Raw genomic sequence first — 18,173 nt, 5'->3', positions numbered from 1 at the left:
CTAACATTTCAGTAAACTAGAATTGACTTTTAATAGACAAAAAGTTATTTTTTAATAGGCAAACTATTTATCGAGACTTGGGAGTTTGTACTTGAGATTTTGTGTTCTTAGAAAAATTTGATACATTGGACATGGTCTGTTGTCTTATAATAGCATCCTCATCATCTACTTAGGTGTCATATAATAAGTACTTGCCTAATTTTTGAGTTATTTTGATTGTCAGGTTTTATGATGTTCTTCTGATTAGTAACACATTTCTTAATTTTCTGGAGATTGTGCTTTGTTTAGACTTCTTAGCCATTCTCTGGACACTTTTTTCAATCTGACAAGAAAAAAAACATTGCAAACTTTTCTTAAAGTATTGTTTGGTTGTACAAATGACTAAGTATCTACAGAGCACTAGGCTCTTGGAGATTTAGCAGTCTCTACCCTCTTGGTGCCTGCAATTAGACATTCTTAGGGAGGTGAACATTGAACAAACAAACAAATAAATAAATAATTCCAAACTGTGATTGGGTACTGTGAAAGAAACACACAGAATTCTTATGAGATTCCACAGGAAGGAACCCATTTTTTAAATTTGTTTTGTTTTGTTTTGTTTTGCGGTACGCGGGCCTCTCACTGTTGTGGCCTCTCCCGTTGCGGAGCACAGGCTCTGGACGCACAGGCTCAGGGGCCATGGCTCACGGGCCCAACTGCTCCACGACATGTGGGATCTTCCCGGACCGGGGCACGAACCCGTGTCCCCTGCATCGGCAGGCGGACTCTCAACCACTGCACCACCAGGGAAGCCCAGGAACCCATTTTTTATCAGTTTGGTTGTAGGGGTATTAGGAAGGTCTCACTGAGGTAGTGACATTCAACCTGAGATCTCAGGAAATTGAAGGCATGGTGTAGGGGATGGGTATTCCTTTAAGCAGGACCAGCAAATGCAGTCTACAGGGTGACTTAGGAGCTTAGTGAATTGCAGGATCTAAAAGAAGGCCAGTTTGGCTGGAATGATAGTAAAGTAGTATGTGAAGTAACTAGAGATGAAATTGGAGAGAGATGGAACAGGAGCCAGAATATTCAGGGCCTCATAGATCTCTGGGTTAGAAGTGTAGATTATATTCTAAATGTAGTGGGAAGCCATTGAAGGGATCTGGTTTATGTTTCAAAAAATCACTTGGGTAGAGAGTCCAGAAATAAACTCACACATACGTGGTCAGTTAATTTACAACAAAGGAGCCAAGGAATATGCAATGGGATAGGACAGTCTCTTCAATAAATGGTGTTGGGAAAACTGGACAGCCACATGCAAAAGAATGAAACTAGACCGCTTTTTAACACCATACACAAAAACTAGCTCAAAATGGATTAAAGACTTGAACATAAGACTTGAAACCATAAAGCTCCTAGACTAAAACATAGGCAGTAAACTACTTGACACTGGTCTTTGCAATGATTTTCTTGGATGTGAGACCAGAAGCAAAGGCAACAAAATAAAAAATTAACAAGTGAGACTACATCAAACTAAAATAGTTCTGCACAGCAAGGGAAACCATCAACAAAATGAAAAGGCAACCTACCAAGTTGAGAAAATATTTGTAAATCATGTATTGGGTAAGGGGTTAATATCTGAAATATATGAAGAACTCATACAACTCAATAGCAAAAAAACAAACAATCTAATTGAAAAGTGGGCAGAAGATCTGAATGGACAGTTTCCAAAGAAGACATACAGTTGGCCAACAGGTACATGAAGAGGTGCTGAGCATCACTAATCATCAGGGAAATGCAAATCAGAACTGCAACTGTGTATCACCTTACAGTTGTTAGGATGGCTATTACCAAAAAGACAAGAAATGACGAATGTTGGTAAGGGTGTGGAGAAAAGAGAACCCTTGGGCACTATCTGTGGGAATGTAATTGATGTAGCCACAATGGAGTACAGTATGGAGAATCCTCAAAAAATTGAAAATAGAATTGCCATATGATCCAGCAGCTCCATTACTGAGTCTGAAGAAATAAAAACACTAACTTGAAAAGATCTATGCACTCCAGTGTTCACTGCAGCATTATTTATAATAGCCAAGACATGGATGCAACCTAAGTGCCCATTGATGAATGAATGGATAAAGAAAAAAATACATATAATTCAGCCATAAAAAAGAAGGGAACCTTCCTGGTTTTGACAACATGGATAGACCTTGAGGGCATTATGCTAAGTGAACTGAGTCAGACACAGAAAGACAAATACTGTATGATCTCACTTATACGTGGAATCTAAAAAAAACTGAACTCGTAGATACAGAGAACAGATAGGTGGTTGCCAGAGGCAGGTGTAGGGAGTGGGGAAAATGGGTGAAAGGGGTAAAAAGTATAGGTTTCCAGTTATAAAATAAATAAGTCATGGGAATGTAATGTACATATGGTCACTATAATTAATAATACTGTATTGTATATTTGAAAGTTGCTAAAAGAGTAGATCTTTTTTTCTTTTATTTATTTATTTATTTATTTATTTTTTTGCGTTATGCGGGCCTCTCACTGTTGTGGCCTCTCCTGTTGCGGAGCATAGGCTCCGGACGCACAGGCTCAGTGGCCATGGCTCACGGGCCCAGCAGCTCCGTGGCATGTGGGATCTTCCTGGACCAGGGCATGAACCCGTGTCCCCTGCATCGGCAGGCGGACTCTCAACCACTGCGCCACCAGGGAAGCCCAAAAGAGTAGATCTTAAAAGATCTCATAACAAGGAAAAAATTTTTTTGTAACTATGCATAGTGATGGATGTTAAGTAGACATTATGGAGATCATTTCATAATATATATTACAAATACTGCATCATTATGTCATACATCTGAAATGAATATAATGCTGTTGTCACTTATATGTCAATTTTTTAAAAATAGTGAAAAAATCGGGCTTCCCTGGTGGCGCAGTGGTTGAGAGTCCGCCTGCCGATGCAGGGGACACGGGTTCGTGCCCCGGTCCGGGAAGATCCCACATGCCGCGGAGCGGCTGGGCCCGTGAGCCATGGCCGCTGAGCCTGAGCTTCCGGAGCCTGTGCTCCGCAACGGGAGTGGCCACAACAGTGAGAGGCCCACATACCGCAAAAAAAAAAAAAAAAAAAAAAAAGTGAAAAAATCACCTTGTTACTTAGGGAATGGTTGGATGTGGGGGGATGAGGGAGAAGGAAACGTTTGGTGAATTCAGCGTTTTGGTTTGAATAGCTTAGTGGTGAGATGCCTAAGAGTCATAGAATTGTAGATGGTCAAGCAGACAGTTGAAATCTAAGGCTAGCTGCAAATGTGATAGGCATGTTTTTTTTGTGTTTAGACTGCTAATAGCTCAGCAGAACTTGTCTAAGACTGACAGGTTGACAATCAATACTCTCTTGATGATTTCTTTAGCAAATATTTATTGAAGTTTTTTTGTGTGCTTGATGATGTTCCATTGAATTGCAGCATGTAACTTCTTTACTATTTCTCTTGATGCTATTCATTGTGTTTCTTTAGCATTCTTCCCTTTTGTCTTAAACAGCCTTGTGAGTGTCGTGTCATGCTGTTTCTTGAACCCTTTCTGCCCACCTTTTCTGAAATGATGCTTCATTAGTCTCATTAGTCTTCTCTCCATCTGATATCTCCTTCTTCTCTCTGTTAGCTTTTTTTCTTTGCCTGCAAATCTTCACAAAGTCTCTTTACCCAACACCAACAAAATAATTATCCTTTTACTTTCTCCTTTATTTATATGCCCTTCTGTCTTTTTCTGTCTCTGTCTTTTTTGATCCTTCTCAGTCTTCCTTCTCAGTGTTTGTTGGTGTCTCTTAGCCTCTCTGACTCACTCTCTCTCTGGCTCTCCTCAGTGTCTCAGCTCAATCTCTCCTTTGTATCTCTTAGTCTCTTCTCTGTGTCTCTTAGTCTCTCAGTAGTAATCTGTCTACCAGCTCTAAGCTCATACCATCCACTCATTTCTCAGTCTTCTGAAATTTTCCTGTAAGCCTGCTTCTTCTTTTTCAAACTTTCCTCTAGACTCATCAGTGACTAGAAATCAAACAGCCTTGAATATTTCCAGTCTCAGTTGTTTTATATATCCTCATGTTTCGTGCTATCTCCCTAGATGAAGATTTATCTTCTTTCAAGGTTTATTGTATCACAACTTTATGAATCCTTTCTGATTCCTCATTCCTCTTTTCTGCTACATAAGAATTCTCATAGTCCTTTGTTTATAGTCTTTCACAGACTTCTATATCGGAGCTATATTTGTATGTTTATTTGTTATTAAATTGCAAAAAAAAGTAAAAAATTTGTCTGTTATTCACCTTTGTTTCCTAAACGGCACACTGCCTCACACATGGTAAATACTCAGGACATATTTTGATCAGCTTTAATGAAAAGTTAGGAAGTTTATTATCAAAATCCTGTAAATACTTTAATGAAGATTTTATATGTTCCTTTTGAACGCTACAGAACACGTTTTTTCCCCAAATTGTGAGCTGTTGGAATCATTAAGTGATTTTTTTCATCTACTTTACTGTACTTATACCTTTGGAACATCAAATCATGTCAGTTCTATATAGGCAAAGAGGGACTGTGTGATGTAAATGATCATTTTAAACTTACTACACAATATTTTGGGTCTATACATAATGATGAGATAGTTTAGGCATTAGCAGTTTCCTGAATATTGTCTTACAATGCTGAAATAAAATTATATTAATCAGTGTATAGCTTTCTCAGAACATTTATTTTTCCAACTCTATTATATTCTGTGAAAAATGAGTCTTGAACATTCAGTGATTGTAATCAAGAAACTTCTTTTTTTTTTTTTTTTTTTTCACGGTACGTGGGCCTCTCACTGCTGTGGCCTCTCCCGTTGCGGAGCACAGGCTCCGGATGCGCAGGCTCAGTGGCCATGGCTCATGGGCCCAGCCGCTCCACGGCATGTGGGATCTTCCCGGACCGGGGCAGGAACCTGTGTCCCCTGCATCGGCAGGCGGACTCTCAACCACTGCGCCACCAGGGAAGCCCAAGAAACTTCTCTCTTTTGTAAAAGTTTATTTTTATTTTTTTACTTTTGATCCTCAGACCTTATTCAGCATCTAGTTGAAATGTAAAAATTATTGAGATGTGGTTTCTTTGAACACTGATATAGCCAAATGGATCAAGTGTGATTTGATCATATGATACTATCTTTATCTTGGACATTATTTCTGTGTTAACAATAATCCAGTGCATGTGTTCCCAGTGAATTTACATCGTCACTCACATGTTTCAGCCTTCATTGGTTATATACAAGAATAAAGTTGTACATCAGCAGATTCAAATAACTTTGGAAAGGTGAATACAAATTTTAATGTGTTAGAGTTTTGTACACTCAGAAGCATTGTACAGGTGCTAGTAGTTGAATTGTAATTGTGATATCAGATTTGGAACATAGGATTTGGTTAGGTAATTGAATCTATATAGAAGTTAATATACAGAAATCAGTAAACTCAGTATATACAAATAACTTCCAATTGGAAGTATGAAGGAAGCTAAGGCTCCATTTAAAATAGCAATTTTGTGGGATAGGGAGGGTGGGAGGGAGACGCAAGAGGGAGGAGATATGGGGATATATGTATATGTATAGCTGATTATAAAGCAGAAACTAAGAAACCATTGTAAAGCAATTATACTCCAATAAAGATGTTAAAAAAAAAAAGAAGGAGCATGGGGGCTTCTAAGTAAAAAAGGACAAGTGCTTTAAGCATTTGGGAACTCAATAAAATTAATTTATTTTTTAGCACCTTAAAAAAATAAAATAGCAATTAAAAAAATGCCTTTTCATAAACTTAACAAAATCTATATGTTTAGAACTTTAAAAATCTCCTGAGGTACATAAAAGCTTACTTGAGCAAATGAAAAGGCAAAATACATATTTGGGTAATACTTAATGTCATAAAGTTGTCCATTCTCTCTAAGTTGCTTTGTAAAATAATGCTATCTCCATAAAAATGGCAACCTTATTGTTGTTGTTATTATTATTATTATTTTTGGTGGGTGGTGGTATCTGGAATTAGATAGCAGATTCTAAAGTTCAAATGGAAAGAAATTAGCAATAATAGGTTGGAAAACTGAAAAAGAAAGAGTAGTGAGGTTGAGTAAGTTCTACCAGATTTGAAAAATATACTGTAAAGTCTCAATAATTAAAAGAATATATTATTGGAACATAAATAGATCAATAGACTAATGGAATGAAATAGAGGATCAGAAGTAGATCTAAATACATGCAAGAATTTAATATATGATAAAGGCATCATCTTAAATCAGTAGGGTAAAGATTAATAAATGGTATTAGATAATTAGCCAATTATAAGAAAGATAAACTTAGATTCATATCTCAAGTATATCAAACATTTACATGTAAAAAAAATAAAACTGTGACATTACAAAAAGATAACATGAGTTCCTATGTATCCGTGGAGTGGAAAACACCTTTTAGCTATTGCTCAAAATGCAGAAGCCATAAAGTTAAAAGACTTACACATTTGACAACCAAATAAAAAAAGAAACGGAAATAACTTGGATGGTGGGCAAAACAAAGCAAAAGCAAACAAAAAAGAAAAAACTACCATGAGGAAAATCAGAAGATAAATGGTATGGGAAAACATTTTTATAGGATATAAAACCAGCTGGTAATCTTTCTATATAAAAAATTCCTAGAAATCAAGACAGGAGAAACATTCAGTAGAAAATTAGGTGAAAGATAAGACCAGGGAGTTCACATACAGATGGCCATTACACATTTAATAAGATTCTTCTTCTCATTCATAATAAGGAAATTAAAATTAAAACTATCTTGTGATTTTAGTTCTTTCCTTTTAGATTGGCAAAAACCCAAATGTTGCATGACAGTACTTTGCTGTTAAAGTGAGTGAGTGAAATGACATCCTTGGAGGGGTAGTCTGGCAGTATCTACCAAAATTACATGTATTTATGTTTTGACCCAGCAGTTCCACTGGCAGGGTTATTAACAGATGACTGGTTAAATAAGCTATAGTATATTCACACACTGGAATACTGTGTAGCTGTATTTTTTTTTAAAAAAACAATGAGGAAGATTTCTAAAGATAGATGAAAAGATTCTCTATGATATTAGTGGAAAATAAAGCAACGGCAGAACTGAATCACTTTTTCTGTAAGAGAAAAGGAAAGGGAATATGCTTATATTTGAAAAGAGATACTGGAAGGATAATAGTAAACCAATAAAAATGATTTTACTTATTGGCAATGTGTGGAGTGGGGAAAAGGGTAAAGAGTGGGATCTAGATTTCTTTGTGTCGATGAAAATTCAATTAACAATTAAGCTAAGAAGAAATAAAGATAATTTTATTTGAGCCAAATTGAGGATTGTAACGTGGGAGACAGATTTTCAGAAGCTCTGAGAATTGTTCCACTGGTCAGGAGTTAGAGAGGTGTATGTTTTTGAGAGAAAGAATCATGTATCATATTGACAAGTTAAAATTATAAATAAAGTTCATCATAGATTTTTTATAGTCAGGTATGCACATACAGAATGAGCCTTTAGTCAGTGTGATCCCCTGTAGAGGATGGGAAAGGAATATTAATTTTAAAAATTACAATGCTGGCATTAGAAGAAAGAGACTGTTTTTCTCAAAGTTGATTACATCCTCCTACCTTGAGGGGATCTGGTTAATGTATAATGCAGATGCACATTGAACATTGGGAAAGGCATGTTATGTGTATTTCAATTCTGACTTAGTTTGATTGTCCTGTTGTAGAGATTTTAGATCTATAAGACATTGTGCATAGAAGTGTATGTAAAAGCTGTGAGAGAGACACACACACACACACACACACACACACACACACACACACACACACACACACACACACACACACACACACACACACACACACACACACACACACACACACACACACACACACACACACTACCCCTTTCTCTGTACAGTGTCTTGTCTCTTTCCCATTCTTAACTTATGGCTTTTTTGAACCCAAGCAGCAACAGCTTTGTTGGAAGATGGTCTAGTGAGGGGACATGGCACCATAGACATTGGCCTTCTAGGAGCAGAAGTTATGCTTCAGTCCTGGAATTGATATATGTTTGTCCCTTTCTTCCCTCTAGCAATTTGCTTCTTGTTTCAGAGATTGGACATATATAGTTACCTCAGCCTGGAATGTCTTTCTAGCCCTCCCATTTTTCTTCTTTCACCTTAACTCCTATGCTTTTTTGTAGTTCCAGTTTAAATATCATTTCTGATCTGCCTAGACTAAGTTAAGTCTTTCTTGGACAGTTCACATAAACATCATTGCTCCTTAATCTCTTATCTGTAAAATGGGGATAATAATAGCACTTACTTCATAGAGTTGTTGTGAGGAATAAAAGAGTAAATATATGTAAAACAGAAGAGTACCTGACCAGATACTAGGTGCTATGTGAGTTAACTGTTGCTATCATTATTATTTTTATTAGACATATTTGAAATAGTGTATTTAATTATACTAATTTGTCTATTTGTTAAATATCTCCTTCTCCTGTTAGATTGTTAGTTCCACGAGGAAAAGAACTGTTTTATTCACTTCTTTTCGCTAGTGCTTGGTACACATAGTATTCAGTTACTTTTGTTGACTGATAAATGGTGGTTTGCAATAGTAGATAAGTCAGGCCAGCTGGGTTTTGAAGAATGAACATACTGGTAACTGTGGTAAAGCATTGCAATGTTTTTAGGAGTATCAGAGAACTTGGTGGATTGCAATTTTGGTAGTTGTGAGCAGTGAAAGCTCTAGAACCTGTTCAGGAGGGAGAGGAGAACAAGAGGAATAAAGCAAAAAAAATTTTTTTATTTATTAATTTTTATTGGCGTCTAGTTGCTTTACAATGTGTTAGCTTCTACTGCACAGCAAAATGAATCAGCCATGTATATACATATATCCCCTCCCTTTTTCTTTTCCTGCCATTTAGGATACCACAGTGAACTAAGTAGACTTCCCTGTGCTATACAGTATGTTCTAATCAGCTGTCTATTTTATGCATATTATCAATAATGCAGTAGTGTCAATCCCAATCTCCCAATTCCTCCCACCCCACCCCTTTCCCCCTTGGTATCCATACATCCATACATTTGTTCTCTATGTCTGTGTCTCTATTTCTAAAGCAAAAAATTGAAATACATTCTTCTTCCATGCTAGACAGTACAGCCTTCTGGTCCTAAGCTCAGCTATTATTAAAAATGTAACTGTCCAATACATGGATGCGTTCTCATTTCAAAAGATTAAACTTACATATATATGAACGTACATTGAAATATGTCTCATTTGCATTTCTCTTCCTATTCCTACATCTCCCCAGTTTTTTTCCATTAAAATATGTTACTTACATTAGCTTGTAATGGGTATATTGTTATATTTAAATAAATTTATAAATATTTTAAAATCCCTCAATTTTAATTTCTAATATGGGAAAATATTGATACATACATCACACATAAACAAAATGCCTTTGGGATCCTAAATAATTTTTAAGAGCATGAATAGGTTTTTGAGATCAAATAATTTGAAAACTGCTGCAGTATATAATTAAGTCCCAACAATGAACATTGTGTAGACCATTGTAATATAGAAAAATTCCCGTGATTTAATAATTTTGGTGAGAAAAGTACAGTTAAAAAATGCCACAAATATTATTATAGCTATGAGACAAAGAATAGAAAACAGTACTGGAGAAAATACAGTAAAATGCAAATAGTCATTATATTAAGGTTATGTTATTTTGAATTATTTCATCCTTGGTTTTTCCAAAGGTTTTTATGCTATAATTTATATATGGTGGAAAATCTGTTAAAATATGAATGGGAATAATGTCTCCCTTTCAGAAGCTCTGTAGTGATGCTCAAGTTAAAGTCTTTGGGAAATGCTGCCAACTGAAACCTGGAGGAGACAGTTCTTCCTCTTTAGATAGTTCCATGACTTCATCTTCTGATGTAAAAGACCAGTGTCCTAAGTACCAGGTAAGATCACTGATGTCTTTTATTCATTCACAAGTTTTTTTTTTTTTTTTTTTTTGCGGTATGCGGGCCTCTCACTGTTGTGGCCTGTTGCGGAGCACAGGCTCTGGACGCGCAGGCTCAGCGGCCATGGCTCACGGGCCCAGCCGCTCCGCGGCATGTGGGATCTTCCTGGACCGGGGCACGAACCTGTGTCCTCTGCATCGGCAGGTGGACTCTCAACCACTGTGCCACCAGGGAAGCCCCACAAGTATTTTTGAGTGCCTACAACGTGTTATATACCATCCTAGGGACTGAGGATGTAACAGGGACTAGTGCTTACCCTCCTGGAGCTTACAGTATAGCTGGGGAGACAGATAATTAAGTAGGTAAGTTTATGAACTTCGATAAATCTTAGGATAGGGGAAGCATAGAGAGCTTTGGGCACAGGTAGCAGGGGCATTTTCTCCTTTTTATTTCCCATTTCATATTTTTTAGGCTACCAGAATAATGTCTTATTTTATATACTTTTTAATTATTGAAATATGAAGATAAATATAATACAAGTCAGCTGTAGTATGAAATTAAAATATGGCTGAAGTATATGTTATCAGAAATGTACATTTTCATTTTTCAAAATTAATGTGGCTGTTCTTTTAAAATATGGAATTAACCAATCATTTGACTATGTAGGAACTTCTCTATAAACTTATGTTATGTTGTTATATTTTACATAGGATCAGTACTTGGTTTCAAATAAGCAAATGTCATCTAATGTGAATTTGTGTCATTCAAGCTTGCATGAATGAATCACAGGTATTTTACATTTAGCAGTACCAAAATAGAATCCTGGACCTTTAAATTATTTATACTTAGGTAATTGTTTTTGGATAGAAACTAACCCTTATACCATATCAACATGACAGTATATGTGGAACAGCTTCGAAGTTATAAAAGTCCAGATGTTAGGACTACCTACATAGTATGTAGTCCTAATATCTACATAGGTCTGCCTGCCCTCCTCTATTCCTCTTCCATCTTAAGCATGTTACCCTAACAGGTTCCTAATAGTGCTGTGCTATGTAGGATCATTATACTTATGCCAATGTACAAGTTTTCTAATTTGATCAACTGTACAAACTTGCCTTTCTTCTTAATGTTATGCAGTTAAATAGTATTAGCAAATGGATCCAGACTGTAGAAAGCAGTGAGTGATTTCTACAGTGAGTGATTATAATCTGAAGCAGTGAGTGATTATAATTCTCATTTTGCATCAAAAATCCCTAGTTTTTTTTAAGTACAGGTTCCCAGGTTATATGTCTAGATATTCTAGTAGTAGGTTCATTATGGTCTTGGAAATCTGCTTTTTTAGCAAGAAGGCATTGAATTATTATAGCATATAGTTCACTACACTTGATAAAGTGTTATTTCAGGTAACTAGAACATTATTTTTGATTTATGGGGTATTACAGATTATTGCTTTCAGCAATGAGTACTTACAAAGAATTGAACTTTTAAATAAGAGCCTTTTTAAAAAAGCATTAAAGATAATAGCATTTTCTTAATTATATTCTTCATTATAGATTATGTCACATTAAAATATATAACATGTCAGTGACATTCATGATAACTATTTGGTATGTATTAGAGCAGGCAGAGAGAAACTTTAATAGCAAAGTATGTGGTTTCATAAAATTTATACACCAATTTATTTTTACTGTATTTTGCCTTCTGAGAATTCTTTTTTAATTATAATATTAAAATGTTTAAATGACTTGATATTTAAATTTGTGTAGCTTGTTTAATATAAGAAATATTATTTTTAGTCAAAATAAGAATGGAGTTAGATGCATTGTAACAAAAATGAGCTTGTAAGAGAAGGTTCTCATTTCTCTCATTATCCAGAAGCAGTTTAGTTTGCCAAGTAAGATTGGTATTGTTGATCTTAAAAGAAAAATAAACTACTTTATCATTTAAAAAATTATTCTACTGTTTCTAAAATGTTCGTAATACCTAGACTTCTGGAAATAAAAACTTTGTCTTAACCAAATCCCAAGAATAAATGAGTTGCTTCTTGTAGTAACCTAGGTATATCAGAAGTGATTTTTTCTTAAAAAATAACTTTGTGCCTTTATTAAAATTAAGACTATAGCACTGAGAAAGAAAAAACAATATGTCAATGAATGTATTAAAAAACGAATGTGAACATAGTATGTATAATGAAATGGATTGCTATTTGAAGATGTTCTTTTTAAGAAAGGTGACAAAATGTAAATATATAGATTTTTTTTTAACCCAAGGCAGGTAGTAAACAAGCAAACGAGAATCGCATGATAAAAAGAAAAATAGTATGTAGATGTATTCCCTGGCTTTCACTTGTAAAATGGGGGTCCTCATCACTTTATTGTTATCTTCAGAAGAATCTTTTAAGTATTTTTAAAAACTCCTAGTTCTTGATTTCCCATGGTAGAATGGCATAGTGAAATTTGTGCATAATCCTCATTTACTATCTTAGATAGTTTTTTGGTCATCTTTCTCATCAGTTTTATTATGTTAATTGTATTGGTTAGGAATTGCATTGGGATATCCTATGAAACAGTGGCTTAAACAAATTAGGGATTGGTTTCTTCACATGACAAGTCTGCAGAGAGGCCATCTAGGCACGATAATTTATGGGCTTCAAGATGGCCTCAGAGACCAAGGCTTCCTTATCTTTCTACTTAGCCACAGTTACTGTGTACATACTTGTTGCCTTGTCGTCCTCTTATGGTGTCTTCATCTTCAATGATTTCCATTTATATTCCATTGACCAGGACTGTGTTGAATGCATGTAAATGGATAGTTCTGAAAGCTACCACTCCAACCACTGGTTTAACTCTTTGAATATAGAGACCAACTCGAAATCCCCTATCTGCAAGGGAGGCTCTGAAATGCAGTTTTTTTCATTTGGGCACATTGCTTCCTTGAAACAAATTGTACTTCAAAAAATAAGGAATAAGATATTTGGTGGTTAACTAGTTGTATTTGCCACAGTATATAAATAGTAACCAAATGGATGAGTCAATTTTTAGATTTTTTTGACTCCTATGAGGACAATTAAAGAATAATGGAAAAGAATAACTTTTTAAATCAGAATTCTTTGCAAACAAGACATTCTAATGCTTAAGATAAGTCTTTTTAAAAAAATGCAAAATATGTCCAAGTTTCCCCTTTTGCAAATGCTTCTTTTTGCACAATAGGAGCGGTAAAATCTGTTCAGCATGTTCAGTGAATTCTACTTGTTATCTGTCCTGGAGAAGCATTGCATATGCCTAAGATGTGGCTAAGAATGTTTATTTGAGCGTTATTTGTAATAGCAAAAAACAGGAAGTAAGTTAAATGCCTGTCAGTAAGGGGAACAGGCTTGATAAACTGGTGTTTTCATATAGGAGAATACTGTGCAAGCTCTTAAAAGGAATCTATGTATAACAATATGCTTAGATCTATAAGACATTGTGAAATGAAGAAAATCAAGCTGCAGAACAGTGTATACAATGTAAAATCATTTAAAAAAACATTACGTAGAATACAGCAAAGGAATTATTAATAAAAATCAGTTTTTGAAATAGGTTTTAAATTCTGCAATTTTATTAATGTTATGCTTATTGTTTAGGGTTCTCGATGCTCTTCTGATGCCAATATGCTTGGAGAGATGATGTTTGGCTCAGTAGCAATGAGCTACAAAGGCTCCACCTTAAAGATTCATCAGATCCGGTGAGGGATTTTCTGATTTTTCTTAATGAATCCATTTTAGAATGTTTAGTTTTTTAAAGATGGGAGAATTTCATATAGTCTTCACTCAGATTGAGAATGTCAGATACTAAGTTTATGATGTTTTATGGGTTTAATGCTACTTCATGGCTGTTGTAACTATGCTGTGACATCTCTGTGACTTAAACATTTTTATTTGTAATAAATTGGAAAGGTCCTTGTGTTTCAGTTTCGATGTCTCTCTGTCCCTCTCTTTTTCTTCATAGTTCCCCTCCACAGCTTATGCTTAGCAAAGTTTTTACTGCACGGACTGGCAGCAGCATCTGTGGAAGTCTCAATACGTAAGTAGTTATGGATCAAGGGAGAAATGAATTCTTTAAGATCTGCAGAGTATGAAAACTAATAAGCTGCTTTCAGGATTGCAGCATAAATTCAGATTTTATTCCATCCCTTCAGTTTGAAAGTTTATGGAGGCCAGATTTTTTCCCCCAACTTTGTTGAGATATGATTGACATACACCATTATGTAAGTTTGAAGTATATGGCATGTTGATTTGATACATTTATATATTGCAAAGTGATTACCACCATAGCCTTAGCTGCTACCATCCTGTCACATAATTACCATTTCTTTTTTGTGGTGAGAATATTTAAGATTTACGCAGTTAGCAACTTTCAAGATATAACGCAGTATTATTAGCTATAATTAGCTTGCTGTATATTAGACACCCAGAACTTGTTAATCTTATAACTAAAAGTTTGTACCGTTTGACCATTTTATCTCCATTTCCCCTACTCCCAGTCCCTGGTAAGCATCACTCTGCTCTCTGCATCTCTGAGTTTGGCTTTTTTTTTTTGCGGTACGCGGGCCTCTCACTGTTGTGGCCTCTCCTGTTGAGGAGCGCAGTCTCCGGACGCGCAGGCTCAGCGGCCATGGCTCATGGGCCCAGCAGGTCCGTGGCATGTGGGATCTTCCTGGACTGGAGCACAAACCTGTGTCCCCTGCATCGGCAGGCGGACTCTCAACCACTGCGCCACCAGGGAAGCCCCTGAGTTCGGCTTTTTAATTTCTTTTTAATTAAACAAATTTTTTAAAGTTATTTATTTATTGGCCATGCCTTGCAGCTTGCAGGATCTTAGTTTGCCAATCAGGGATTGAACCCGTGCCCCCTGTAGTGGAAGCACAGAGTCCTAACCACTGGACCGCCAGGGAATTGACTTTGTTAGATTCCACATATAAGTGATATCATACAGCATTTGCCTTTCTCAGTCTGACTTATTTCACTTAGCATAATGCCCTGAAGGACCAAAGTTGTTGCAAACGGCAGGACTTCCTCTTTTTTTCTTTTCATGGCTGAATAATATCCACTGTCTATATATATACATGACAGTCTTTTTTTATCCATTCATCTGTTGACAGACACTTGGGTGTGGCTTATTCCGTAAAACTTTATTCACAGAAACAGGCAGCAGACTTAATTTAACCCTCAGGGTGTAGTTTGCTAACCCCTGATTTAAATGATTAGTTGGTTTATAGTACTAATAGGGAAACTTAAAACTTAAAAAAAAAATGTTTTACAGTTAAAATTTGAGGTATACAAAGAATTGCCATTAAGAGCATAAAACAAATTTGGAATTTATTTTTTTCTCCTCCCACTTAGGCTGCAAGACAGTCTTGAATTCATCAATCAGGACAACAGTACATTAAAGGCTGATAATAACACAATTATTAATGGATTACTTGGAAATATAGGTAAAACGGTTTTATACATTTTAAAAATGTTCTTAATAGTGTAGATAATAATGTTCTTAATAATGTTAGAAGACCAAAGAATTTCAAATACTAGAAGTGGAAAAGGGATTTAAATTGCAAGAATGTGTAATATTTATATTATTTGAAAAATTTAGTTTTCATATATTTGAACATAATGTTTATTTTGTACCTGATAAAAGAGAACTGCTGAAGAAATACCTAATTTGTTTTTTGGTTTTAATTTCGATGCATCTTTGAAAAGTACTTTTGTTGATGTAAAAAGCCCTTACTAGCTCTCTTGAATATTTCAGCTGAGGGAGACAGGTATTATACTTTCTCCCTTTTCTTTTCCCTAACCATAGAGTAATTTTAAAATGGTGCTTGTTTTTTCGACCTGTAATTCAGATGAGCAGATATTCAAATTTGATGTTTCTTAAGAGATTTATTAAAATAGCAGCTTATTTAGTAATTTGGTTAGTTTATTGTTTGTTATTTAAGTTCAACATTTTAAAGTGACAAACTGTTTCTAAAATTTCTGGTCCTTTGTTTTATCTTAGAAAGATCAAATAAATTACTGCTGACCATATTTCCAGTGCAAAACGAACTGTAGTGTATTAGAGAGTGGACAGCAGTTAGAATAGGATGAATGTATGCTAACACATATATATGGAATCTTTAAAAAGAAAAAAAGAAATTGGTTCTGAAGAACCTAGGGGCAGGACAGGAATAAAGACACAGACGTAGAGAATGGACTTGAGGACGTGGGGAGGGGGATGGGTAAACTGGGATGAAGTGAGAGAGTGGCATGGACGTATATACACCACCAAATGTAAAATAGATAGCTAGTGGGAAGCAGCCACAGAGCACAGGGAGATCAGCTCGGTGCTTTGTGACCAGCTAGAAGGGTGGGATAGGGAGGGTGGGAGGGAGACGCAAGAGGGAGGTGATATATGTATATGTATAGCTGATTCACTTTGTTATAAAGCAGAAACAAACACACCATTGTAAAGCAATTATACTCCAATAAAGATGTTAAAAAAAAAAGAATAGGATGAATGTTTCACTCATTTCCTGTTTAGTAGAAATTTTTTTTTTTTTTTTTTTTTTTTTTTTTGCGCTATGCGGGCCTCTCACTGTTGTGGCCTCTCCCTTTGTGGAGCACAGGCTCTGGACGCGCAGGCTCAGCGTCCATGGCTCTCGGGCCCAGCCGCTCCGTGGCATGTGGAATCTTCCTCGACTGGGCACGAACCCGTGTCCCCTGCATCGGCAGGCGGACTCTCAACCACTGAACCACCAGGGAAGCCCTAGTGGAAATTTTTATTTGTAATTAATTTTAATAAATGTCAGTTATACATATTAGTAGAAAACAGTTTTTTCTCCCACCTTTAACAGTGTAGCATCCTATTATTTTTTATACTTCATGTTCATTCAAATAGCAGCTATTAATTAAGTACCTACTATGGGCTAGTTGCAGTGTCAGACACGTGTTTTAGAAAGCATGCATTTCATAGAAAAATAGAAGTTTTGCTTTTTCTTAACTTGATTAGTTCATTCATTTTAATAAAGTAAAAATGTGACAGAAATAAGTCTTTTTTTCTTTATAATTTGGTACTTTTCAAAGCTAAAGGGGCTTATTAAAAGCTATTATAATAATACAAATCCATTATGTATAAAGGTAAAGTACACTATAGTTGCTAGATATACTCAACTTCTCTGTTTTAACATGGAATAGGAAATTAACGCATTTAACAAAGCACAGACTTTGTTATGAATGGCTTTTTCTTGCACATTCTTAATTGTGAATCAAGGATATTTGAGCACCATTTCTTATTTTCTTTAAATTTCCAATTAATCAACAAGTACTTATCAAGCACTTATTATATGCCAAGCACTCTGCTAGGCCCTGAGAATATAGTGGTGAACCAGACACAGTTCCTGCCTGAACAGATTTTTAGTTAGTGGAAGTCAGACAAGCAATACAATACAGTATACAATTGCAGTATACTGTAGTTAATTTTTGGACAAGACTAAGAGCATGTTGTGATAGAAATGAGGAGGAACACCCAGTTCAGTCTTGGAGTATCACAAAAGGCTTTTTTAAAGAAGTGAGCCTAAACTTGAAGAATTAGCCTGACAGTTGGGAAGAGAAATGTTCTAGGAAAAAACAGTAACATGTGCACAGACCTAGTGCAAGAGATCATTGAGTGTGGAAAGAATGTGAACAAATCAGTGTGGGTGGAGCACAGTGTGGATATAAGTAAAGGAAGTAAAAGGAAATAAAGAAGTGAGCAAGAGCCGGATCATGAAGGGCATTGTGGGTTACACTGAGGAATTTGGACTTATGCTTTGGATAAGCAGTTGGGTACCAGTGAGGGTGTGTTAGTTTGGGTCTTCCTCCTGGTTTTTAACAGGTGCCAAGACAGGTTTAAACATGCAAGGATTTTATTATTACTAGGTGAGAGAAATGAAGAGGGAGCTGGGAAGGGTTCAGAGAGCCCTCAGATTGTGGTGCAAGTTTGCCTTGAGTGAAAGAGAGGAATAAAAGCTTGAGTGGACATGTTCCAGCCTGCCATATAGTCCAAGGAAGGTTTGATAAGGCTGTGGATGAGTCTTTGAGTCAGAGTTGGTTGTCAGAAGTGACCCATATCTTGCCAAAATGGGCCTGCCTTACTATAGCTACTGT

At 35.9% G+C, this 18,173-nt stretch overlaps 1 protein-coding gene across 3 annotated transcripts in view; it reads left to right on the top strand.

The window, feature by feature from the left end:
• Positions 1–18,173, top strand: part of FNIP1 (folliculin interacting protein 1) — a 132,668-nt gene that overhangs the window by 54,584 nt on the left and 59,911 nt on the right. For 2 of the 3 annotated variants that reach the window (XM_060143528.1, XM_060143530.1), the window contains exons 3-6: positions 9,878–10,012; positions 13,641–13,741; positions 14,005–14,079; positions 15,399–15,490. In XM_060143528.1, the coding sequence (XP_059999511.1) occupies positions 9,878–10,012; positions 13,641–13,741; positions 14,005–14,079; positions 15,399–15,490 (403 nt within the window). The remainder of the gene's footprint in view (positions 1–9,877; positions 10,013–13,640; positions 13,742–14,004; positions 14,080–15,398; positions 15,491–18,173) is intronic. The other variant, XM_060143529.1, reaches the window with a different exon arrangement.

Source organism: Lagenorhynchus albirostris, chromosome 3 (genome assembly GCF_949774975.1).
Source record: "Lagenorhynchus albirostris chromosome 3, mLagAlb1.1, whole genome shotgun sequence".
Taxonomy (NCBI): Eukaryota; Metazoa; Chordata; class Mammalia; order Artiodactyla; family Delphinidae; genus Lagenorhynchus; species Lagenorhynchus albirostris.
The sequence above is the reverse complement of the archived record's forward strand: the minus strand, read 5'-3'. Positions and strand labels throughout refer to the sequence as shown.